Below are 27,230 nucleotides of genomic sequence, written 5' to 3'. Positions count from 1 at the left end.
CTCAACACGTGATAAATGAGGACAGCTACCAACTCATATACTGCCCCTCTGTATTACATACATAACAGATCTGATATTCAACTTGATAAATAATGGTTGCAATACATTTATTATTTTCGACATTTCGCCTTCTTAGATTTCACGGAGTTCTTTCTTTTGAACAGCCCACTTCATGGAGCTTCCATATCCACGTCAACAGACAGGTACGGTCGTCTGACTGCTAACTGATTTTGTACAGTCACTGGAACATTCGCTCAGGTATCAGCACCTATGATTTAAAACCTCTCCCAACAGTGGGGTGCTCACTACATATTGACTACTCTGCCACAAACATCTTTTAAGGATGTGATACTTATCATTCAAGGAATGGGATGTGTCGGTACAGCATGTTACATTACATCCTCTAACAGTATGAAAAAGCTACAGGTGCAGTTGTTAACCACAAAAAGACTTTGTTGTTGCCAATTGCAAATAATAAGTGGAATATACAGCAGAACTGGTTTAGTGCCAAAGATCAACATCAAGTGATAGGTATCATTATGTTAAATAATTCCCAAAGGTTGGAGGCTCTCATTTGCTCAATGACACTACATAAAAGAAGATTGATGATAAAAATCTACACAGGTAGAAATTGTTAAGCAACATGCAAATGCTCACAAAAGCATGGTACTTAGCTCAGATACTCCTGAAGCGTTAAAAAAAATAGAGATGAGTGAAATTTTTAAGGTTTCTCTACAGACCTGCACCCTCAACTTAACTGAGGATGGACTGGAACTAATGGACTTGCATGCAAAATGGATGGTACTACTCATCATCAGAACTAAGCATGTAATAGAAAGAAGAGACCATAACTGTTATACTGTTTCACAAATATCTCCAGATATCAGAGATAGAGCAGCGCCAGTTAATATTGTCAATATCCCACACTCATTAAACTTTGTCTGACTATATATCAATAAAAGTTATATACCACCAGACATCTTAAAACAAGGGAAAGTTCGTAAAATAGCCTTGGCTCTCAAGGAATACTAATTCATAATAAATGGGAGCGACAGTTTAACAATGAAAATAGTACCGTAATGACTTAGTACAAAGTGATAAACCAGACAGTAGTGACCAACTCCAAACTTTACTCCACCCCATTAAAACAGTCAGCCATGTGTGTAAATTGTAATTTGGAAGACACAATTGATCATTGTTTTGAATGCCTAAAATATGTCGCAATATGGGAGACAGCAAGGGACATGATTTGACTGATCAATAGAATGGATGGACACATGCAATATGCAGGTCCGTAACACTATGATAGCCAAATTGAAACCGTTTCCCAAAGCAGAGTGACATGCAACAACGTGGATCATGGCGCACACAATTCGTACAATTTATTGACTTAAAATAAAGGACAACTTACAGTATTTACAAGGTGTGTACACCATGGGACACTCAGGAAATCCAGGAAAAATCTGGGAATTTTTTAGAGCTCCAAGAATTTTGCGTTGTTTTAGTTTTCAGTTAATTTTTTTTTTAATTTTGAGTAGTAAGAACTGATATTCTAGCAAAGAATTTTAGTTTAGCCCACTACTTCAGAATAATACTGCAGCAATAACACACAAACGGGAGAATAACACCAAAATAAAACTTCAGTTGCAAAGAAAAAGTGCCATTTACAACAACAAAAGACAATACACACACAAGTGTCTGCCAACAGCAAAATGTGTGGCAGTACTTCGTAATAACAAACTGCTTTTGATGAGTGTGACTTCACAGCTGTTTACATTTCTAACAAGTTGTGGAAAAATATTGCAGATGTTGGTTTGAGAAGAGCTACTTTCGAAGTAAATTTCCTTTTATGCAAGATAAATTATGTTATGTGGTGATGAATTTCTTAAATCACAGAGCGTCTGACTTTCATTCAAAACTTAACACTTTGAGCTTCAGCCACATAGAGAAATATCGGACCGAGACGACCAGCCATTATTTAAAATTTTACTGGTGCATTTATGTTCGATATATCTTAAAGGGTAACACACACTAATAAACACCAGTATTATATGTGGAAGCTTAGCCTTTCTCATAGCTGTACTGTATGTATATTAATTTAAACCATTAACTTTTCCTGTTTGCACTACTTAGTGGTGATGTGGCTATCAGCTGACTACAACACGTGTCCTATGCTCTGAACATCGACTGTCACTGGCTGATGAGATCATGTGATGTGAGCTATGATTAGCTGATAAAGCGCATCACAATCTCAATTTCAGTGCTTCAGATGCTACCATGTTGTATTGGCAGAATTTGTATTTATACTTACATAATACGAAAATTTGCAATGTATGTGTTGCCACGTGTCGAAGAGCTTTCCAAAATGGATTGTTTTTTTTCTGGGTTTCTTTTTCTAAACTGCTGGGAAACTTTTGGACAGCATATAATTGTACAGCTCTGAGGGAAAATATTTTGTCACTTAAGGGTGTTTTTAAACAAGAAATCAAAGATCGTGTGTGTGTGTGTGTGTGTGTGTGTGTGTGTGTGTGTGTGTGTGTGTGTGTGTGTGTGTGTGTGTGTATCCCATATTTATGGGATGAACATGAGAAAGTAACTTGTTAGCCCTGTTAGAGGATTACATACATGAATTTTCTCAGGATTCCTCTACGTAAACTGATACATTTTGACATATGAATTCTACAAATGTGTCATCTAAGGAATAGCTCAATGGACAACTGCCTACAGATTTCCATATTGAAGGCTGAAATTTGAATGAGTAGTAGAGTATTATAATTATTTATAAAATGAGTTTAATTCTTGTCACATTCTGTTATTTGATGATTTATATGAAAGTGTTAATTGCTTAATAAATATTTTGAAAAAGAATAAGAATATAAAATAAAGAGATGGGGCCGCACAATACTCCCCGCCTCTTTTGATACTGTTGGGTCTATCTGTATTGACATCTAATTATCAGTGGTTCATTATATAAGAATGTCTGGATAGTTGTGATCAGATAGTGTTTTTACACTAGCTATCCTAAGGAAAATAGCTGTTCACATTTTATGTGAAACATGAGCCTGTAGCACAAGTAGCCCTACAGTCTCCCCTTGCTTTGGTGCATTTCTTAGTGGACTATATTCCCTAGCGGTAGAGGACACACAGACTATACTGTGGAGTATTTAAAATAATATCCCGTGTGGGAAGTAACATTGCAGAAGTAGGGCATCTAAATCAAGAGAGAAGAAACAAAATTTCAGAAATTTGATGGACTTCTTAGGATTTGTATTCTTAATAAATAAATAATTATTTGATTATGCAAATGTTTTAAGTGTTATCATATTTTCTATCTTCCATTACATGATACTGTTAAATTGAAAAATGTTGTACACTTCTTTTTTCAGTGGACTGTTGTTATTGTTGTGGTCTTCAGTCCTGAGACTGGTTTGATGCAGCTCTCCATGCTACTCTACCCTGTGGAAGCTTCTTCGTCTCCCAGTACTTACTGCAACCTACATCCTTTTGAATCTGCTTAGTGTATTCATCTCTTGGTCTCCCTCTACGAGTTTTACCCTCCACGCTGCCCTCCAATGCTAAATTGGTGATCCCTTGATGCCTCAGAACATGTCCTACCAACTGATCCCTTCTTCTAGTCAAGTTGTGCCACAAACTCCTCTTCTCCCCAATTCTATTCAATACCTCCTCATTAGTTATGTGATCTACCCATCTAATCTTCAGCATTCTTCTGTAGCACCACATTTCGAAAGCTTCTATTCTCTTGTTGTCCAAACTATTTATCGTCCATGTTTCACTTCCATACATGGCTACACTCCATACAAATACTTTCAGAAGCGACTTCCTGACACTTAAATCTATACTAGATGTTAACAAATTTCTCTTCTTCAGAAACACTTTCCTTGCCATTGCCAGTCTACATTTTATATCTTCTCTACTTCGACCATCATCAGTTATTTTACACCCCAAATAGCAAAACTCCTTTACTACTTTAAGCGTCTCATTTCCTAATCTAATTCCCTCAGTGTCACCCGACTTAATTCGACTACATTCCATTATCCTCGTTTTGCTTTTGTTGATGTTCATCATATATCCTCCTTTCAAGACACTGTCCATTCCGTTCAACTGCTCTTCCAAGTCCATTGCTGTCTGACAGAATTACAATGTCATCGGCAAACCTCAACGTTTTTATTTCTTCTCCATGTATTTTAATACCTACTCCGAATTTTTCTTTTGTTTCCTTTACTGCTTGCTCAATATACAGATTGAATAACATCGGGGACAGGCTACAAACCTGTCTCGCTCCCTTCCCAACCGCTGCTTCCCTTTCATGCCCCTTGAATCTTATAAATGCCATCTGGTTTCTGTACAAATTGTAAATAGCCTTTCACTCCTTGTATTTTACCGCTGCCACCTTTAGAATTTGAAAGAGAGTAATTCCGGTCAACATTGTCAAAAGCTTTCTCTAAGTCAACAAATGCTAGAAACATAGGATTGACTTTCCTTAATCTTTCTTCTAAGGTAGGTCGTAAGGTCATTATTGCCTCACATGTTCCAGTGTTTCTACGGAATCCAAACTGATCTTCCCCGAGGTTGGCTTCTACTAGTTTTTCCATTCGTCTGTAAAGAATACGTGTTAGTATTTTGCAGCCATGGCTTATTAAACTGATAGTTCGGTAATTTTCACATCTGTCAGCACCTGCATTCTTTGGGATTGGAATTATTATATTCTTCTTGAAGTCTGAGGGTATTTCGCCTGTCTCGTACGTCTTGCTCACCAGATGGTAGAGTTTTGTCAGGACTGGCTCTGCCAAGGCCGTCAGTAGGTCTAATGGAATGTTGTCTACTCCCGGGGCCTTGTTACGATTCAGGTCTTTCAGTGCTCTGTCAAACTCTTCACGCAGTATCATTTCTCCCATTTCATCTTCATCTACATCCTCTTCCATTTCCATAATATTGTCGTCAAGTACATCGCCCTTGTATAGACCCTCTATATACTCCTTCCACCTTTCTGCTTTCCCTTCCTTGCTTAGAACTGGATTTCCATCTGAGCTCTTGATATTCATACAAGTGGCTCTCTTTTGTCCAAAGGTCTCTTTAATTTTCCTGTAGGCAGTATCTATCTTACCCCTAGTGAGATACGCCTCTACATCCTTACATTTGTCCTCTAACCATCCCTGCTTAGCCATTTTGCACTTCCTGTTGATCTCATTTTTGAGACGTTTGTATTCCTTTTTGCTTGCTTCATTTACTGTGTTTTTATATTTTCTCCTTTCATCAATTAAATTCAGTATTTCTTCTGTTACCCAAGGATTTCTACTAGCCCTCGTCTTTTTACCTACTTGATCCTCTACTGCCTTCACTACTTCATCCCTCAGAGCTATCCATTCTCCTTCTACTGTATTTCTTTCCCCCATTCTTGTCAATTGTTCCCTTATGCTCGCCCTGAAACTCTGTACAACCTCTGGTTTAGTCAGTTTATCCAGGTCCCGTCTCCTTAAGTTCCCACCTTTTTGCAGTTTCTTCAGTTTTAATCTACAGTTCATAACCAATAGATTGTGGTCAGAGTGCACATCTGCCCCTGGAAATGTCTTACAGGATACGGGATGTCTTACAACCTTATTTTATGATTCTTGAACCAAGTGTTAGCTATGATTAAGTTATGCTCTGTGCAAAATTCTACCAGGCGGCTTCCTCTTTCATTTCTTACCCCCAATTCATATTCACCTACTATGTTTCCTTCTCTTCCTTTTCCTACTCTCGAATTCCAGTCACGCATGACTATTAAATTTTCATCTCTCTTCACTACTTGAATAATTTATTTTATTTCATCATACATTTCATAATCATCTGCAGAGCTAGTTGGCATACAAATTTGTACTAATGTAGTAGGCACGGGCTTCGTGTCTATCTTGGCCACAATAGTGCGTTCACTATGCTGTTTGTAGCAGCTTACCCGCAGTCCTATTTGTTTATTCGTTATTAAAGCTACTCCTGCATTACCCCTATTTGATTTTGTATTTATAACCCTGTATTCACCTGACCAAAAGTCTTGTTCCTCCTGCCACCGAACTTCACTAATTCCCACTATATCTAACTTTAACCTATCCATTTCCCTTTTTAAATTTTCTAACCTACCTGCCCGATTAAGGGATCTGACATTCCACGCCCCGATCCGTAGAACGCCAGCTTTCTTTCTCCTGATAACGATGTCCTCTTGAGCAGTCCCTGCCCGGAGATCCGAATGGGGGGACTATTTTACCTCCGGAATATTTTACCCAAGAGGACACCATCATCATTTAACCATACAGTAAATCTGCATGCCCTCGGGAAAAATCAAGGCTGTAGTTTCCCCTTGCTTTCAGCCGTTCGCAGTACCAGCACAGCAAGACTGTTTTGGTTAGTGTTACAAGGCCAGATCAGTCAATCATCCAGACCCTTGCCCCTGCAACTACTGAAAAGGCTGCTGCCCCTCTTCAGGAACCACACGTTTGTCTGGCCTCTCAACAGATACCCCTCCGTTGTGGTTGCACCTACGGTATGGCCATCTGTATCGCTGAGGCACGCAAGCCTCCCCACCTACGGCAAGGTCCATGGTTCATGTGGGGGAGGTTCAGTGGACTAGTAGGAGTAGAATGGTGCCAAGACTTATATAATGCTGTTGCAGACATCCTCTTGTGTAGACAAGGAGAATAAGGGGTGAAGATAGTTCATTTGTCTGTTTCAGGTGGATGCTCACAATATTGTCCCATGCTGGATTGCCTCAGATAAATTGGAATATGCTGCCAGGACAATACGAAATAAAATTAATAGCAAACTGCAGGAGTACTTAACACAATATCCACCTGTTGTGCCACATCCTCATTCACCTAAGAAGCATGCTATTGTAAGACAATTTGTACATAAACAACGGGAGTATATCTGTTACACTTACTTCTCATTAATTATGTTATTGTATATATTGACTATTTCATTCTCGTGTATGTATTCAGTGACTGTGATTTTATGTTCTTGCTCTTCTTAAATGTGGGGTTATATTTTGCTTAATATAACAAATGATTTGTTGATTGTGATTGCTCGAAAAGAACGGTACAATGTCTTTTATTGAATTTGAATGATTGAAATGAACTTTGGTGTTACAGGAAGCTAACTGGGTAGCAGCTGAAAAATTCATAGAAGCTGATCGAAGTGTTCAGCCTGTGACTTGGGCAGCTGCAGGCACTGAGGCGGGTCTTTTAATGTTGCATAAATTTTGCACGAAGGGCTTAAAAAATTATGGTTCCAAGCGGAATGATCCGACAATTGATGCACTTAGCAACCTGTCTCCCTGGTTTCATTTTGGTAAGAAAAACATATAAAAAAATAATAAAATACTTTTGCCATGACAAACAAATGAAAGTAACTCTGTGAACTACAGTTATCCAGCAGAGAGCTGTAACCAACATGCAACATTTGCTTACTAACAAGGGCAGGTCCCCAGGGGTGGGATTGACAATTTGAAACCACCTAGACAGTGGAGTAGATAGGGACTGGAAAATGTAGCATCTATTTGTGGCAAAAGTTCATCTATTTTTGGAAAAATTTGCATCTGTTATTATCAAAATTCACATTTATTGTTTTGTTTTTGTATGATTAGATGCTCAAATTTAAAAAGCTGTCATGCTACATAAGTAAAGATAAACTTTGAAACTGACTGTTGAATAAAAGTGCTAATAGGCAACGTTTTGACTGGAATATCCTTCAACACATCTTTGTTCTGAAATGGCCTTTGGTTTTTTCGTTTGGCTGTATTTAAGATTTCAAAAATGATTGTTGTGTTGAAAAGAAGCAGCATTTTCCCCACCAGTGAACTGAATGTGTCTTTGATTTAAAGTGTTTCTGGACTTTATTTGTCTTTTCCCGCCCAATTCGACGATTACAAAATCTCCAGACTATTAATTTTGACTTTTCATGGGCAACCCATGCTTAACAACGCTCCAGGTAGAACTGAAAAGGCACTTCACCTAGAAGTAAAACCAAACTCTATTTTAACATTATGGAAGAATTTCAGCCAGTCAAAAAATATTACAGATTTTATTTTCCAATCACTATAGCGCAGAGTGTGGGAACTGTAGGCTATAGTGGCAGATGGCCACTAGTGTAAACGAATTAGAACTTTGGTGACTGCCAGAGGGGAAAGGAGCGTTGCGGGGAAACAAGCCCTACTTCCCTTTCTCGGGGAAGCAGCCTACAGCAGAACTGAAAGATTTTCGCAGCAGTCGTCGATCTCTTCTGGTATTGTAAGAGCCGTAATCATGATTTGTGATGTATCAGGATTGGTCGCTTCACTTATTTCAAAATAAGAAAACAATGAGCAATGCACAACAAAGCATTTGGTGACGGCCATCACTCAGTTGCTCGTGGAGGTTAGCAGAATATTGTTGACAATGTAGTTCAGGTCCAACCTCTAGTGGTATTCGATAAAACTACAGTTCAAACACCCACACTTTTTATTTTGCTGATAGGTTCTTATGCACATTGTCATTCCAAATTGAGCTTCACCAGGTGAAGTACAAATCCGGTAACTGAAAATTGGTTGCATTTTTTATATTTACCATGTTTTACAGACTATAAGACGCACTTTTTTCCTTGAAAAATTGCCTCCAAAATTCAGGTGCGTCCTTTACTCAAAATTGATCTAAAAATGTTCAGTGTTTGACTTAAAATTCCTGCCAGTCTTAAAAATCACCATATATTCTATACCGCAGGATACCTATCTCTATCTGACAAAATTGGATTCAACTGGCAGCAGCAGTGCACTGATGTGATGGACGTGAGTTGCGGGAATTCACAAGCTTGCTAACTCTCTCTCTCTCTCTCTCTCTCGCTCTCTCTCCACACCCCCCCCCCCCCCCCCCCCAAAAAAAAAAAAAAAAAAAAAAAAAAAAAAAAAAAAAAAACGCACGCAGAACACTGTCGAACTCAAACAATGGAAAATACAGCATGGAATGTAACAATATTGTGGAAAGGAAAGTTGCCCCTCACCATATAGCAGAGATGATGAGTTGCAGATAGGCACAACAAAAAGACTATCACAAATATAGCTTTCGGCCAGTAAGGCCTTTGTCAAAATTAGACGACAATCACGCAAACGCAACTTACACACACATGCCTGCAATCTCAGGCAACTGAGGCCACACTGCTTAACCTGTGATGGGTCATTGCAGTCTATGGAGCCAGTGAACTTGAATTGAAAGTGATTTGTGTCATTGGTAACAGTACAATATTTTTGTTAGTAGCTAGTTTCCTAATGGAAAAAAATAGAAGGTATTCATGATGCAGACTATTAATTGAAATAATGACGTATGCAGCAGGACATGGAAATAGAGCAGCATGGTACAGAAGAACTGAAAAAAATGAGGAAGACTAAATGCACAAATACAGGATTGAATGCAAAATGGCCAAAACTAGATGACATATTGAAATGGATTCAAGGACATTGTCAAAATGGCATTAGAATTAATAAAAAAAAAAATATTCAAATACATGCTTGTAAGCTAGTGCTGCAATGGAACTTAACAGGCTTTAAGGATGGATTAAATGTAACTGAAAGCTTCCGTGACCATTGTCGCAGTCAATAAAAGATTTTCTGGGGTTTTGATTGCATTGCCAGTATGTAAAACTAATGACATTTTAGAAGTTCTAAATATCGACAATGCAGTCACAAATCCAGAAAAATTTTATTGACTTTAAGTACGGAAATAAGAGGGTCATCCACAAAGTAAATTCTGTTTCTATTTCTATCCGTGACAGCGCTACGATCGCAGTTCCGAGCATGCGTGGCAGTTACTCTGACTCAAGGAGAAGACTGTACACCATTTTCAGGTCGCTGCTGCCGACGTGTGCTTTGTAGTGCTTCCTTATAATGTCAGCCATAATTGAAAATGCTGCCACGTGTGATATCAGATGTGTGATTCATTTTCTAAATGCAAAGAAAGTTAAACCAAAGGAAATTCATTGGCAAATCTGTGAGATTTACGAACAAAATGCTATGAGTGATTCAATGGTTTGAAGATGGGTCAGACTGTTCAATGGAGGATGTGCTCAAGTGCACGATGAAGAATGAAGTGGACGCCCATCTGTGGTTACTGATGAACTGGTTCACACAATTGAATCCTCCGTACAGCCCTGACTTCGCTCCTACTGACTTTCATCTATTCTTACTGTAGTGTTTAATAAAAAAAGAAAAATAAGAGAGAAGAAAAGAAAAAGGTTGAAAATGTGGGAAGAAATCGTAAGTGAAACTGGGTTTTTTAAAATCATTAACGACCGTGAAAAAAAAAAAAATGAGAGAATGAAATGCAAATCGGACTTAGTATTACAGAAAAGCTATCGGACTTCGTGATTCGGAAAAGCTATTGTTGGGTTGGTCCTTGTGGCGTTTTTGAGCAAAATTTAAACCAATTTCCACTACAAAAATTATTGAAAAAGAACAGAGAATAACAAAATGTAACTGACAGGGGGAAATGGCGCAGATAAGATTTCATCCTTCACCAGGTTAACATGTCTTGTTTCGTGCGGCATCCAGGTCTTCAAAAATCTCCTTCAATTCTGCGTGAAAAGTCTGCTCCGAAATCTTGCAATAAGCTTCATTGTCCAGTAATTTCTAATGTACACAAAACCGTCTTGATATTAAATGCAATTTATTTTAGTTGCTTCTCTCCATCCTCCGAATTTCATAACAACATCCTCAATATGTCTACACATTAAAATCAGGTCAAGACTAGCTAATAAGTTCTTTTACGTCTTCATCAGATCACGTCTGCCTTAAGTTTCCGCTCTCGAGAGACAATAATGAAACGGATAAAAAAAAAAAAGAGTTACAATTTTAGTATTTTCTCTGCCGTCAAGCGCTCTTACCGCAGCGACGGTATAATTTATGTCTGAGGGAGCGAGTATAGCGCGGCGAAATTCAAAGTCCCGCTACATTACACCTAAAATATGTCCTTAGTGGTCAACAATTCAACGGTAATGACAAGCTGAAAGAACATGTTACCACATGGTTGAATACACAGGTGGCAACTTCTATGAAGAAGGCATTCGAAAACTTGTGCCACACTATGACAGGTGCCTACAAAATTTTGAAAGCTATGTCGAAAAGTAGTTTAACAGTTGTAGATTTTTGTACAATAAATATTTTTTCTGTATCTGTACACGTTTGTTTTATATAACCAAATGGATCTTACTTTGTGGACGACCCTCGTTTTTGGTGCCATAGGTTTATGAAGCATCATGGACTTAGCATATGAACGAAAACCATAATATCTCAGAAAATACCACAGGAGTGTGAAGAAAAAATGTTGTCTTTCACTTTATTATTCAACATCGAAGCAAACCAGTGCGGCAATAACCCAAATGGCAAATATGGATGAAACTCCTCTGACATTTGATGTTCTGAGTAACAGAACTGTTGTCATGAAAGATGCTAAAGCTATAACTATAAAAATAAGTGTATGTGGAAAAAATGCACTACACTGTTGTCCTTTCATGTTGTGCTGACTGTATTAAATTCAATCCAATGATCATTTACAAGTGCAAAAAAATGCCAAAACCTTTTAAAATACTGCCAGGTGGTGGTGTCCATGTGTATGACAAGGGGTGGATGAGACTGGTATGAAATTATGGATTAACAGAGTATGGGAGAGGAGGAGAGGCGCTTTATTGAAGACGAGTTCTCTTCTTGTGCTAGATCAGTTTAGTGGTCATTTGAAAAATTCTGTGAAAATGTAATTGAGATGGGGAAATACAGAGCTTGCTGTTATTCAGGCAGGACTTGCTTCACAATTGCAGCCTCTTGACGTCTCGATAAATAAGCCATTTAAAGTGTATATGAGAGAGAAATGGAATAAATGGATGATGGATGAAACCCAACATGAATTCATGCTGAAGGGAGCTTCAAAACAACCTACAATCAAGCAAGTGCGTCAGTGGATAAAATTGTTGTGGTCTAGACTGAGAGGAGACATTATTGTGAAATCTCTCAAGAGGTGCAACATAAGTAATGCTCTCGATGGCAGTGAGACCGTCTTCTATATGAAGAGGACAACGATGGCGATGAAGAAGAAGAGGAGGAGGAGGAAGAAGAAGAAGAAGAGGAGGAAGAAGAAGAAGAAGAAGAAGAAAGTTCAGATGAAGATTTTCAGAGAATTTAAAAATATGTTCAGTTTTATAAACTAAGATTTTTTTTTAGTCCGCTTTGCAGTCTAATAATAAAAATGTTATTTTTTAACAAAATTGTTTAAAAATTAAGGTATAATATGGTAAAATACAATATACCGGAAAATACGGTATATGCAGAAAATAAATCTGTTTCGAACTGTCTGATAAAACAGCTCATCTGGAAACAGTTTGCTATGAAATACAGTCTGTTAAGTAAGTTCATATTTTGAGGTAGAATTTGCATCTGTTTAGCATTTATCATAAAATGTGAATTTTTCTAGTCGCTAGGAAGAGGTTAGGGTCTCAGGTATCACACCTTGCAGCCATTCACCCCTGGTGGGTCCTACTTTGCGAGTAATTGCTGAAAAAGAATTTATCTAGTTGCACTAGTATCGTGAAAACAACACTGGTATATGATTTTTCTTTTTCTTTCCTTTTATTCTTTTTTCTTTTGGAATCTTTGTCCATATGTTTTTATTTATATTTATATATCCATTGTAATATTTAATGTTTAATAATACCCATTTATTGATTAAAAAATAAGACAAAATTGGCTGTGTAATGGTCACAAAAACGTGTTTTTTTGTTATAAAATATTCATTTTTATGGTAATCACCATACAGCCAATTAAAACATAAAATCGTCTTGCACCATCTCCCCAAGGAGCTCATGATTCTTCCGTGAGTTTATGCATGGCGCACACGGGGCCCCGAGCTATTGCAGTCAATTCTTCCTTGCCTGGCTCCATTTCCTTCACCTTGCCCTCCCTCCCGATCCTCGCTTCTTCCCCATTGCCACCTCCTTCCCCTCCCTCGGTGTTATGATTTATGTCGACCTGACTATTCACCTGGTTTCCTGTATTGGTTGCAATTTTGTTTCTTTTGCCTGTTCTTTCAGCCTTTTTGTCATTTAGGTCCCCACTTGAGGTTTGACCTCTGCTTCAAAATTTCATGTTTTTAGTGTGTGTCATATGGCGAAGAACTCCCTCCCCAGCATCTGGAGTCTGGATTCTGCTCCCCCTCTTCCTTCCCTTCTCCCTTCCCCCCCTGTAGGGCGTTTTCCCCCTGCTAGGTCAGCAACACGTGTAGCCAGTCTTTGTGATGGAGCTGTTATGTACCCATATGGCTTAGCCCCCCAACAACACAGGGATCACATTACTGATACTACCTGTGCTGTCCCCTTTCCACGTATGCCAAGGAGTGGTTGCTTATTTTCTTGGAGCATCAGAACTTCCAGCAATGACCACCATGCCAGGCAGCCCTTGCTTTGGCTGGGTGGTGCCCATGGGGAGAGCCCTTGGTATCAGGGCGGATTGGCGCATGAAGCGTATCGAGCTGCAAAAATCTCTAACAGCTATCTCTTTGAATGGTGAAGGATCATTGAATGCTGCTTCATATGACCTGGCAACTTTCCCTTTCTGGGCTACACCATGGGAGGAGGGCCAGGCTCGCCGTCTTGGGTTGAAACACTTCTCCCCATTACCTCGCCTTTACTAGGGTGGATGGGGACACATTCACCGCCACAAAGCCATTATTTTTTGTGGAAAATACTGAGGACAAGTTTGGTGAAGTGGAGTGTTTTAGTAAGATGCGGCTGGGCTCCCTGTTGATCAAAGCTTCTTCCCCCCCCCCCTTCGAAATTCGCAGCTCTTCATGCCTGTGATCATCTTCGCAATGTCCCAGTGTCTATCACTTCTCACCAATCTCTGAATATGGTCCAAGCAGTAATTTTTCATAGGGACCACATCTTGCAGACTGATGAGGAATTATGGGCGAATCTAGAGCAGCGTGGCGTTCATTTTGTTCGACGTGTGCAGAAGGGTCGCAAAGACAACTGCACCGATATTGGTGCCTTCATTCTGGCTTTCAAGGGGGATACCCTCCCAGAGAAGGTCAAGATAATGTGCTACAGATGTGATGTGAAGCTGTACGCCCCTCCACCTATGTGGTTCTTTGGGTGCTTGTGTTTTGCACATATGACTTCCCGGTGTATGGCAGACCCTGTGTGTGGTGACCACTCACTCCATGAGGGAAGTCCCTGTGTTCCGCCGCCTGTGTGTGTGTCAGTTATGCTGACTGCCACTCCCCTCGCTCGCCGTATTGCCCAGCTTACAAGAGAGAGAAGAAGATCCAAGAATACAAGTCCTTTGACCACCTGTCTTGTGCTGAGGCTCACCAAAAGTATTAGAGACTCCATCCAGTGTCACTATCTTGCCTCTGTTACTTCATTTTCTCCTCCTCCTTTGTCCTTAACCCAGCCACGTCCCTCTCTCCCCTCCCCCTCCTCTGCAGTTCACTACAACCTCCCATTAGGGAGCCATTCCCCTCCTGGCCAAAGAAGTGCCCCCCTTCTTCGGCATTTGCCTGGAATTGGGCTCCCTCTCGGGAGCCCTCTACCTGGTGTCTCTCAGGCCAGAAGACTCTTACCACCAAAGGGCCATGTACATCCCAAGGTCACTTGCTCTCTTTCAGTTCTAGGTGTTCTAGAAGCCTGTACTCCCCCTCTGCCCTATTCTTCTCCACCTCAGAAAGAGACGAAGAAACATAAATCCCAAGAGAAGGGACCTCTGTGCAACCTGAGTCTGACATCTTATTTATTTCGCATCCTTGTCAGTGATTACTGACAGAGTGACCTGACCTCCTCCTCAGCTTCTTCATGTCTACCTTGGACTCTCACCACACAATCATCCAGTGGAATTGCAATGGATACTATCGTCACCTACCAGAAATTCAACGTCTTATCTCCTCCTATTCTGCATTCTGTCTTGTTCTTCAAGAAACACATTTCCTTGATGGCCACTCTCAAACATTTTGTGGTTATCGGGCATTCTGTCGAAACTGGTGGGCTCTGCACTTAGATTCGCTCCGATGTCATTAATGACTGAGTCCCCATACGTACCAACTTGGAAGCGAAAGTGGTTCAAGTGCAAACGACTCTGACAATCACCATTTGCAATGTCTACCTCCCTCCAAGTAGGCCATTTTCTTATGTAGGACCGTCTACTTTAATCCAGCATCTCCCACCCTTGTTTCTCCTCCTTGGGGACCTCAGTGCCCACCACCCACTGTGAGGGAGTGTCACTTCAGTGGGTAGGAGTATCCTAATTGACCAACTTATCACGGACCTCAATTTGTGTCTCCTCAATTATGGTTCCCCTACCCACTTCAGTGCCACTCATGGCACCTTCTTTGCTATCGATCTCACGATCTCCTCCCGTACCCTCGTGGCTCCCCTACATGTGTCATCCCATGATGACCTTTGTGACAACGACCACTTTCTGGTGATTGTATCATTTCCCTGCTGCCACCAGGCAGACAGGCCCCCAAGTTGGGCATTCCGCAGGGCCAGTTGGCCTTTATATATGTCTGCTGTGAACTGTGACACCTCCATCTCAAATTCCATTGATATAGTGGTGCAAGGCATCTTTGCCACTATTCTTCATGATGCTGAGACTGCTGTCCCCCTATCTACAGGTCCCCCTTGTCATTCACCGGTTCCGTGGTGGACAAAGGATGTCGCAGTCGCAGTCCAGGACTGCCTACGGGCACTGCAGTGATTTAAGCTTCACAGACCAGCCTCCTCACTTTTAAGCGTCTCCGTGCTAAGGTCGCTACCTTATTAAACAGAGTGAAAAGGAATGCTGGGAGTGCTATGTTTCCTCCCTGGGGACATATGCCTCTTCATTGCAGGTTCGGTCCAAGCTCCGTAAACTTCTGGGCTGCCAGTGACAGTCAACTGTCCAGGTCTGAACCTCCAAGGTGCTCTGTGCACTGATCCATTGGTCCTTGCAGAGCATCTCGCAACTCACTTTGCGATGGCATTGTCGTCCTCTTCCTACCCTACTACCTTTCTCTGGCAGTAACACACAGTTGAACAAACCCCCATCTGTTTCATCCTGCACCATGTTGAGCCCTATAATGCACCCTTCACTGAATAGGAATTGGTGCAGGCTCTTAGCTTTTCATGAGACGCAGCCTGAGGCCCAGATTCCATCCACAGCCAGACGATCCAACACTTGGATCTTCTCCAGAGGCAACACCAATGGCAAGACAGTATAGATATCCCCGTCCTTAAGCCCAGGAAAAATCCAACGCCTCTAGACAGCTACTGCCCCATTATCCTGATGAATGTACTTTTTAAACTTCTCAAAAGGATGGTCAGCTTCAGATTATGTTGGGCACTCGAATCTCGGGGCCTTTTTTCCCCGTATCAGTCTGGCATCTGGGCATGGCGATTTCCAACTGACCATTTACTCCAGTTGGAATAAGCCATTCGACAGGCTTTTACTCAACGCTAGCACCTTGTCGCATACATAAGGCGTATGACATGGCTTGGCACCATCACATATTAGTTACCCTCCATGACAGGGGCTTCTGTGGTCCCCTTCCCATTTTTATCTCTGAGTTTTCATCTCATTGTCTTTTTCGGGTTCGAGTTGGCACTTCACTCAGCACCACTCAGATTCAGGAGAATAGTATCTCACAGGGTTCTGTGCTAAGTATCACACTCTTTTTCATTGCCATCAATGGGCTTGTGACCTCTGTTGGGCCTCTGGTTACCCCGGCATTGTACGTCTATGATTTTTGGATCTGGTGCAGCTCCCACTAGGTAGTATCTGCTGAGCACCAGTTTCAGGGCACTACCTGACAGGCCTTTGTGTGAGCTACCACCCATGGCTTCCAGTTTTCCCCCTCCAAAATGTGCATTATGCATTTTTGTCATAGACCCATAGTACACCCCGATCCCGAACTTTATTTAAGCAACCAACTCCTCAATGTTGTAGCACAGTTCCATTTCTTGGGCCTTACTTTTGATGACAAGCTGACGTGGCTGCTCCATATTCGCCACCTAAAGACTACTTGTATGCAGAAGCTTAGTGCTCTCCGCCTCCTGGCCCACACATCGTGGGGTGCAGACTGTTCCATTCTTCTATTTTCCTGTGCTCTGGTCTTGTCCGTACTAGATTATGGTAGTCAGGTTTATGGCTCAGCAACTCCTTTCACTTTGAAACTCCTTGACCCTATCCATCATTGTGGGGTGCATCCGGCTGTTGGTGCCTTTCACATTAGTCGTGTTGATAGTCTCCTCATAGAAGCGGGAATCCACACTCTGGACTCCGTCCCCTGCCTTTCCTCGCATAAACCCCCCCCCCCCCCCTCCCCACCCCCCGCCCCCACTTGAATAGTGCCTATACTACGGATTAGGACTGACCTATTCAAGGGTTCTGTCGCTCCTATGGTTTACCGGCATTGTGTATATGCCATCCTTGCAGAGTTCCAGGGTGCACCATCTTTTACACTAATGGTTCTAAGACAATCGATAAGGTGGGATATGCTTTCACATTTCCTACTGGCTTCGAACACCATTTATTGCCGGGATCATGTAGTGTGTTCACAGCAGAGCTTCCAGCCATTCATAGGGCCCTCCTTTTTATTTCTCAGGCCTCCCTCCACAGTGTTTTAATTTGTTCAGACTCCATGGGCAGCCTGCAGGAAATCAACCGATGTTGCTCTCTTCACCCTTTGGTCTCTGCTGTCCATGACCTTCTCCCTGCCTTTGAGCATGCCGTCTGTTCAGTTGTCTTTTTGTAGGTCCCAAGTCATGTGGGCATATCAGGGAATGAACTATGACCATTCTGCAAGAGAAGCAGATACTTAACCCCCGCCCCATTTTCTTTAATGATTCCAGCTGTGGATATGTGGATCTATGTCAAATCTCTCTGTGCCCAAAAGTGGAATGCCACCTGGAGCGTTACTGTTCATAGTAATAAACTCTGCACGATCAAGGAGTCTACTGCAGTTTGGTGCTCTTCCTTCCACTCTCTCGGAAGGAGCCCACTGTTTTATGCCGTTTACGCATTGGTCATACCCAGCTCACCCATTGTTTCCTCATACGTAACAACCCCCCCTCCCCCACAGTGTGGTTGTGGAGCCAGACTGATGATATCGCACATATTGGAGGAATAGTCCCTTCTTTTGGCCCTTCGTGTTAAGAGTCTTCCCGATTCCTTAAATTTAATATTAGCAGACAATCCACGGATGGTTGAACTGGTCCTCAGTTTCCTCTGTGAAAGTGGTTTTTATTTTCAGATATAAGGCTCTCACTTTAGTCTTGGAGCAGGGGCAGGTTGGTTGTAGTTGGGACTTCTTTTACAGTGTTCTGACTCTGTAACCCCATTTCCACCCTCCTTTTTTTTCAGTTTTTAGATTTAGTCTCAGCTTTTATGCCTTTACTGTGCGTGTTTGATGATCATTATTTTATAATTTGACTCCCCTGATGTGGATCTGTCCACTTTTAGCAGAACCTCTTTCTTCTGTGACTCACTTCGGAATCGCAGGACTGATGACCTCGCCGTTTGCTCCCATAACCCATCTCAATTAAATAATCAGTCAATCAATCAACCTCTTGCACCATGGACAAAATATAAACAGTACCTTTGCTGCAATTACACTTTTTCTTTAGCAAAGTCGAAAGGCAGCACACTTAATTAATCTTACGAAATATTGTTTACATATCAATGAAAGTAATTAATTTTTGAAAATATAAATGTAATTGGATGGATAAAAAAGTCTACTCACCAAGAAGCAGCAGCAGCAGGAGGAGGAGAACCCACGAGTAAAATATTGTCTTATTACTACATAACTTTGCTCCATCCCAGCCATGTGAAATTGATTGGATTTTGATTACATTTTCATCTTTATTTTGAAGTAATTTAGGTTCATGTTTAATAGCTTTGTTGTGTATTTAAATATACAAGTATTAAAAAGTTCAATAGATTAAAATACACGGGGGTCCAAAAAAATGTATCCACTAATTGACGGAGTTGTCTTATTTTTGGTGGAAGTCCAACTTAAAGATATCACTGTAGGTGTTCAAAATAGCCACCATTAACATCCACACACAAACGATGCCGCCGAACTGCAGCACGATCTACTGACTGCAACGTGTTCAATTGTATATTTGAACATGCATGTACAATGGATTCTCGAAGTTCATCCAATGTGCGTGGCTTTTGTAGATAAACGACGTCCTTAAGTATTTTCCACTGGTAAAAGTCCAGAGGAGCTAGGTCTGGGGAATGTGGTGGATACTCCACAACACCTCTATGGCATATCCATCTTCCTGGTAGATTTTCATCGAGATACGCCCTAACACGATTTTGGTAGTGGGCTGGGGCGTCATCTTGTTGAAAGTAAACTCTTCTGTCTCCATACAAGTCTCGGATGGCAGGTAAAATGGATGTCTGACGCTTCTGAAGGTACACCTCACTGGTAACTGTGCAGTCAAAGAAGAGTGGCCCAATCAAGCCCCAGTAAGACAACCCACACCACCCATTTACTCCTGGCAAATTCACGGCTTTATCTACATGGACATTCGGATTTTTGGCAGCTCAGTAGATGCAATTGTGGTGATTTACTGTACCATTGAGTTTGAACTGTGCCTCATTAGACCACACAATCATCTCTGCAAACTCTTCATCCTAGTGCACCATGTTAGTAAACCACTCAGAGCACTCCATTCTACGATCTGGGTCATCCTGGTTCTCATTGCATGTAGCAATCGTGGGATGTAGCACTTCCACTTTGCTGTCTTCAAAATTCGCCGAACGCTTGAACGGCTCACTCCAGTTTGACGGGCACACTGTCTCACAGATTTCTGTGGTGAGCAAGTGAATTGTTGTAACACACAACGGGAGTTAGCTGGACTTGCTGCTGTTACAGGTCATCAAGATCGTTGTTTGTGTACATTTTTAACACAGCCTTCGGCTTCAAATTTCTCTCGAATGCGATGAATCGTTAAACATGTTGGTGGCTCTGTTTGATACTGATTTCACCATTGCCGTTGAACCTCATTAATGTTTTCATTCTTAAAATACCACTTCAAAACTGACTCCTTTCATCGAATGTAAGCCTTGCGCCAGCCATGTTTACTCGAGTAACTAGGTGCAACTAAGAATAAAATACTGATCATTTGGCGACTGTCATTTGACAGAACAATACAACGCTTGTGTGGCGATTGCCGGAACTACAAACTATTACACTACCAAAGATGAGACAACTATGTCAATTAGTTTGCCAGTTATGGACCTTTAAATAGTGGATACATTTTTTTGGACCCCTCTGTATAATTGGCTCCCAGCAGGCCTCATTCCCACATCCTTCATCATACCTGTTAAGCAATTAGGCTCTTAAGTTAAAGCATTGTTTCAAAAATACATGGTATTTTCAAGGCTCTAGAATATCACAAGATTTTTTTCATTGATTACTTGCAAACGACAGTCCCATTGGAGTGAATGGCTGCAGTGTGTAATACTTCCCTAATATGCACCACCATATAGGTGGTTTCGAAGAGTCAATCTCATCCCTGGTGATCTCTCCCTTGTAATAAATATGGCTGTTTTTTTTTTGTGACACTATTTTAATATCATTTTTGTTGTAACATTATTCTAACATCATTTTTAGTTCATTCATTTGATCAAAGAACAAACGAAATGTTTTCTCCTCAGAAAATATTTTTATCTGAATGGAATGTTGCCCATTGAAAGGATTTGCAGTTAAAGAATGGTGACCTGTTTACCTAGTTTTTACATTAAAGCATTCATTTATTTTTCACAATATTGCACCTTTTTTTTTTAATGATTATACAAGCACTAAATACCACATAAAAAGTTAAAACACCGAGAAAGTAAAATCTTTAAATTTTCATAACTAGTTATATGAATTACTTGGCAAGTGACAACTGTATTTTAGGATCATCCATTGTAAACTAATTAACATTCCATCACCACACCCCTCATTTTTGCATTGTTAGCTATGCTTTCTGCAACTTATTGCATGTTGACATTTACAACCTAAATTGTCTCCGGTACTGTGATTATGATGATTCTTGTTGCATGTCTTCGTTGATGAGGTACCCTGATGACTTTCCTGCTTAATCCAAGAATAATTCCGTTTCCTACAAACCCGAAAGTAGCATTTGTTATTTTCATATTTGTTTTATGTTGTTTCAGTTTTGTCAAGTACTAAAACACTGTTGTTAGACACATCATAGAATGTTTTTACGGATGTTTTCTGTTGATCGTTAAACACACTCATGATGCAGAGACATATAATATATACTGGAGAAGTCCACCAGAGCAGTTGCCAGCATCAGACTACTTTTGCTGCTTACACTCACAGGTGGTAGTGAACCACCTGCAGAGCATAAGATAAAAGTTGGTCTGAGTTGCACATTCCATGGTCATGCCAGTGCTCATAATACATGTTCTCTGAAAAGATTGCACAGATCCATATCCAAAATGGCAAGTTAGTGTTAACTGTCTCCCTCTAACTTTAAATTAGTTTAATAATAATAAAATAGTAATAATCCCAGAATACATTTTAGAACATTTCTTATGTAAAAAATTTGGCCATTACTTCACCCTGAACATCATGTTAAAGAATGATATGGAAAGCTTTTTAATTTGCACACATTCTTTGGGAGTTCTTCACCAGTTAGTTATTCAAAATCTAATACAAAGAATTTAGTATAGAGTAGTCATAGACCATTTTGTTTATGTTGTAGCAAACCTGGGCAACATTCCATACATTTGCTGTCTGGGGGAGGTTGAGTGGAGGCTACAACATATGTGGTTTATTAGTTCAGTTTCAGTAAAACTCTTTCATACAGAATAATTATCTTTAGAAGATACCCATGTCTTATGAGGGATGACATAAATTTAAAATTGCACAACACAATGATAGCTATTCATGTACTGTATTATGTCTAGTGGTTATTTTGTTATAAATTTTTATAATCAGGGCAATACTTTGTGCTCACTCTGTATGTCCATGGCAACTGTAGAAGACGCATCAGGTACTATGATGATGACCATATAGTACTTCTGCCAGCGACTCCACGTCGTGTGGCAAAGAGCAGTAGGAGGAAAGAAAAATCTATAAGCTTGCTCCCAGGTGTGGCAGGAACTGAGTTTCTCCATGTGACTTTTGAATGTTCAAACTGTTCAGCTTCACCAGTAGATTGAGGACGAAAATGACCACTAGTGACATGATGCGCAAGCCATTCTCACCACAAAACTGTTTAACATTGGCTGACAGGAACTGTGGTCCATTGTCTGAGGCAAGGACCTCAGTAAGACATTAGAGACAGAAAATAGAGGACAAAGCCTATACAGAATTGGCAGCAGTGGTGGAAGTCAGGGGGGCTACAAATAGAAACTATCTGTATGCATCTACCACCAACAATCTTCGTGTGTATCAGAATTGACTTGTGAAATTTATGTGGAAGTGTTGCCACCTTCTGGGCAGATGTGGCCACTGAAAAAAAGCATTGTGGCAGAGCAGACTGATGCCCCACACAAACTGTGCAACAAGAGGTCATTTGCTGAATTTGGGCGTCCATGTCCTGTCAAGTACAATAATATTGGGTGACTTACTTTGTGCAAACTTCAAAAAGTAGCAGTATGAGTGGGGAATTTCTTTCAAACTATGTGGTCACCTGTGACACACACATTGCAAAACTACATGAAGAGCTGGGTCAGAAGCAGTTGCTCCAGCAATATTCCAAAAATGAAGAGGAAAATTTTAAAGAATTCCAGAAACTTGAGTGTCAGTTTGATAACATGATTCCTGAGTCGAATCGGATGGTGATGCTAACTGGTAACTGAGATGACAAGACAGTGCCTGTACAATAACTTGTATTGATAATTAGACAATAACAGAGCCTAGTGTTCCAATGTTTGTGATATCCATGGTCAAACAGTCTTTGAAGGATTGAACAAAGTTGTTAAAGGCCAATGATAGGTAATCAAAAAGAGCTTTCAACAGTACAAATTTTTGTGGAACTTGACAACACAGTAGTTTTTCAAGTTTACCATAATTGAACTGTGCTTTGTGCAATGGGCCCATCAGATGATAGAGCATTGCTCCAATCCTGTAAACAAATGCAGCCACAGGTAGTGCAACAGGAGCCAGAATGAACTAGGCAATGATGACTTAACAGAGCATCCTTTAACTGCTGACATTTCTGGTGCAGCAGAGCAGCAGTTTGCACAAAATTAGCAGTAAGCTTAATGTGATATGTTAATTTTCCCATGACACCCTGTAACTCCCCTATGTTAGGGGGCACTGACAAATCTTTGATCACAGACAATTATGAATTAGCATGAGGAATACCCAGTGAATTTATGACATTTTGTAAATATTAAAGTTCTTTGTGGGAGAAGGAGCACTTTTCCGTGTTGTTCTTTAAGCTAGCCTATGTGAGAACTTGAAATCAACACTCTAAATTTGCCAGATGTTCAGCCTGCGGAAGACCTGTGACAGCCGGCCAGTGTGGCCGAGGGGTTCTAGGTGCTTCAGTCTGGAACCGTGCAACCACTATGGTTGCAGGTTCGAATCCTGCCTCGGGCATGGATGTGTGTGATGTCGTTAGGTTAGTTAGGTTTGAGTAGTTCTAAGTTCTAGGGGACTGATGACCTCAGATGTTAAGTCCCATTGTGCTCAGAGCCATTTGAACCATTTTTTGAACCTGTGATAACTGTATCATCTGGATAGGTCGTACATGATGGTACTTTGGCTATTAATTTTCCAGGAAGTGTTGAAAAATAGTGAGAGCTAAGCACTTGTGGATGGTGGTCTTTGAAACTCAAACAATCCGAAGTGAGTATTAATCAGAAAATATTGCTGGACCACTCATCCAGCAGTAACTGTAATGATGCCTCGCGTAGATGAAAGTTTGAAAAGAATATGCCCTATCCCAATCTGCCCATTCATTCCTCCATTTGTGCGAGAGGAAAAGAAACCATGATAGTTCATGGGTTTACTGTGGGTAACCTCCTGATAGGCTTTTTGAGAATGACAGGGCTGGGGTGGGGTGCACATGCCTAGCACAATAAAATCTTGGTTGCACACTTTCTTTAACATTAGTGTATGCCTCAAAATATGTAGCCTTTTCTAATCCTTGTTGGAAAAGTGCATTTTACTTATTGCACAAGTTTCTGTGAAGTGAAAAAGTGAGACTTTATTTGTGCTTGCTGCACTAGCTGGGCCGTTACGATATTCACTTGCTTAGAGCCACTCAGTGGCTTCGTGTTAGACTGTCAGCCTGTCAACGTATAGTAAACAGATGGTCTGTATATGACCTTACTTACCACATTTGAAACACTGTGCTTCATGACAAGGACATGCTTTTCTTTCATGAGTAGAAAAGCACCATGGGCAAGACTTCCTTCGCTTATTATGATGTACACCTCATGCACAACATGTCCAAAAGGTTTTACCTTTACCTTTACCTTTACCTTTACCTTTAATCTGAGCCTGGTTTTTGTTCGCTCTAACAATAACTGTGCACTGAGTGCCTTGTACTATGAACAAGGGAGATTAATGGAGACTCAAAATAAACTTCAGTTCTGTCTACAAAACTTGCAGATACTATAATTGACAGAACCGTTTTCCGATCCAGGTCTGACAATTTTATATAGCAGCATGTAAGCAGACATCAGACACATTTCGCATGATTATGTCACATAGCATAACATCACTGTAATTTTGTGTAAAACAACACTTGAACCTGCAAGTCTTGCTAGTGCTTGAAGGTCAGCAATCCACTCACTGTTCCTTAAGAATTAAAGAGGATGTCTATTCTCCTCTGGTTGAGTTCTTCCCATTTTCTAGATGTAATTCTCTTAATAATTCCACAGGAACTCCACAATTATTAGTAAATCTTCTTGTGTTAATTTCATTGTTTTGAAGGCTGCTGTGGGTCTGGCCACGGTGTCAAAAAAGCACAGGGAGCTGCCTGATGGGTGGCACATGGACAGGCTGCAGCAACTCGTACTATTTGCCCATCTGTGTCTGGGCAAAAGAGTCTGATTGCTAACGCTTTTGTACATGACACACTCCAGTGGTCCACATCTAATGAACGCATAACCTCACACTCAAGGGTGGACAGGACTACAACCAGGGGATCGGTGCCCTCTGTAGCTAACAGCAGCACTCCATCCCAAACAGAAAGACAATTTTGTGATGCTAAATAAATTCTAAAAGGATCAGAAGCATGTCCCGGAAGTTTGTCCGGTCAGCTGTGTTGCACAAAAGAAACAACTTTATTTAAAAGAAGATCCACAGCTACCACAGGTGCAATATTAGTAATAGGGAAGCCATCCACAACACTTTGAGCTTCCATATCCAAATGAAAACAATGTAATCCCTATTTGTCAAACTCTGGATCCAGACTGAGTGGCAAATGTAATGAGGCGTCAGCATTTACATGTTGTGCACTAGGTCAAAAATGTATCTCATAATTGTACTGTGACAGGAAGAGAGCCCACTGCTGTAAACAATGTGCGGCTTTGTCCAGCACGAAACTTAAACCCATTTAGATAAACATGAATTTTTTTTAGAGTATACACAGTTGCCAAATCTTCTTTGTCTATCTGAGAACAATGCTATTATGCAGAATTTAAGGATTTAGAGGCAAATGCAATAGGGCATTCAGATCCGTCCACATACTTATGAGCAAGGACAGTGCCAAAACTGAGACAGGTCCATCACTAACACAAGGCAGTAGCCTAGCTAAAAAGTGACCAGACAAGGGGCCGACCTTTATGTAATAATGCATTGAGTAGCAGCATCCAGTATGAATTTGTGCTAGTACGCAATTTTGCATAAAAATGCCTGTAATTCCTTGATGGACATGGGGTGTGGCAACGTGGCAATAGCATCAGTATGCTGGTGCAGTAGTTTAATGCCAGCATGCTACATTTCAAAATCCTAATAAATAATGGGTGGTTGAAGAAACTGTATCTTGTCCAAATTGTACTTTAACCCTGTACACTGTAAAACAGGAAATAGAGTGTTAAGTTTCTGCAGATCTATTTCTGTAGAGGCACCAGAAACTGCTACGTCTGGTGAACAGTTGATGTAGGCTGAAATTTATGCAGTAATTTGCTCTAAAAGCATTGAAAAATAGCTAGTGCACTTGGCACACCAAAAAGCAAACACTGGTATGATGAAGCCCAAATGGGATATTGATAACTAGCAGGCATTTAGACTCCTCGTTGAGCAGCAACTGAAATAAGCCTCTGCTGAGCCAGTCTTTAGAAAATAATGGCTCTCGACAGTTTAACTAACAGCTTGTCAGAGTGCGGCAAAGGATAGGTATCAATGATTGACTGTGCATTAACAGATTTTTTAAATATCACCACAGAATTGTGATTTACTGGTATGTTTTTTGACTACCAGTGTTTTTGACATCAAGGATCTGAAGGCAATCTAATTCTTCATTTAAATATGTCTGCTTGTGTCTGTATATGTGCGGATGAATATGTGTGTGTGTGTGTGTGTGTGTGTGTGTGTGTGTGCGAGTGTATACCCGTCCTTTTTTCCCCCTAAGGTAAGTCTTTCCGCTCCCGGGATAGGAATGACTCCTTACCCTCTCCCTTAAAACCCACATCCTTTCGTCTTCCCCCTCCTTCCCTCTTTCCTGATGAGGCAACAGTTTGTTGCGAAAGCTTGAATTTTGTGTGTATGTTTGTGTTCGTTTGTGTGTCTGTCGACCTGCCAGCACTTTCATTTGGTAAGTCACATCATCTTTGTTTTTAGATATATTCTTCATTTACTTGATTCCATAAAGTTAATGATACCAGATGGGCCAGGAAAAAATGGAAGTGGGCAGACTATTTCATCATAATATGAGCCTGAAATTCTGTTACACAACCAAGTCCTGGAGAAAATGAGAGGAAAATTCGGCACAGGGAGCAGCTAATGGTTGACACGGAACTTGGATCAGAAACAAAATGCACTTCATCATTGATGGACAATCCAAATGGTTTAAAAGCCTCCAAACCAAACAGATTTTCAGTGTAAGCATTGTCCACAACTAGAAATGTTTGTGAACGAATCATAGCCTTGTAAGTCACAGATGCAGGAAACTTTTTCCAAGACTGGTAATCTGCTGTTCATTATCACTCACCAGCCTCCATGACACAGGAGCCAGAAGGGGAGACTGCAAGTCCACATAAATCTGAGAATTCA

The 27,230-nt window shown here is 40.7% G+C and overlaps 1 protein-coding gene across 4 annotated transcripts in view; it reads left to right on the top strand.

Annotated features, from left to right (window-relative positions):
• The window catches only part of LOC126412197 (deoxyribodipyrimidine photo-lyase), a 121,090-nt gene that overhangs the window by 78,851 nt on the left and 15,009 nt on the right, over positions 1-27,230 (top strand). For all 4 annotated transcript variants that reach the window (XM_050081697.1, XM_050081689.1, XM_050081704.1 and 1 more), the window contains 2 exons: positions 6,725-6,883; positions 7,140-7,338. In XM_050081697.1, coding sequence (XP_049937654.1) covers positions 6,725-6,883; positions 7,140-7,338 — 358 coding nt within the window. The remainder of the gene's footprint in view (positions 1-6,724; positions 6,884-7,139; positions 7,339-27,230) is intronic.

Source organism: Schistocerca serialis, chromosome 1 (genome assembly GCF_023864345.2).
Source record: "Schistocerca serialis cubense isolate TAMUIC-IGC-003099 chromosome 1, iqSchSeri2.2, whole genome shotgun sequence".
Classification (NCBI taxonomy): domain Eukaryota; kingdom Metazoa; phylum Arthropoda; class Insecta; order Orthoptera; family Acrididae; genus Schistocerca; species Schistocerca serialis.
Note: the sequence above shows the minus strand (reverse complement) of the source record. Positions and strands in the feature narration are given on the sequence as shown.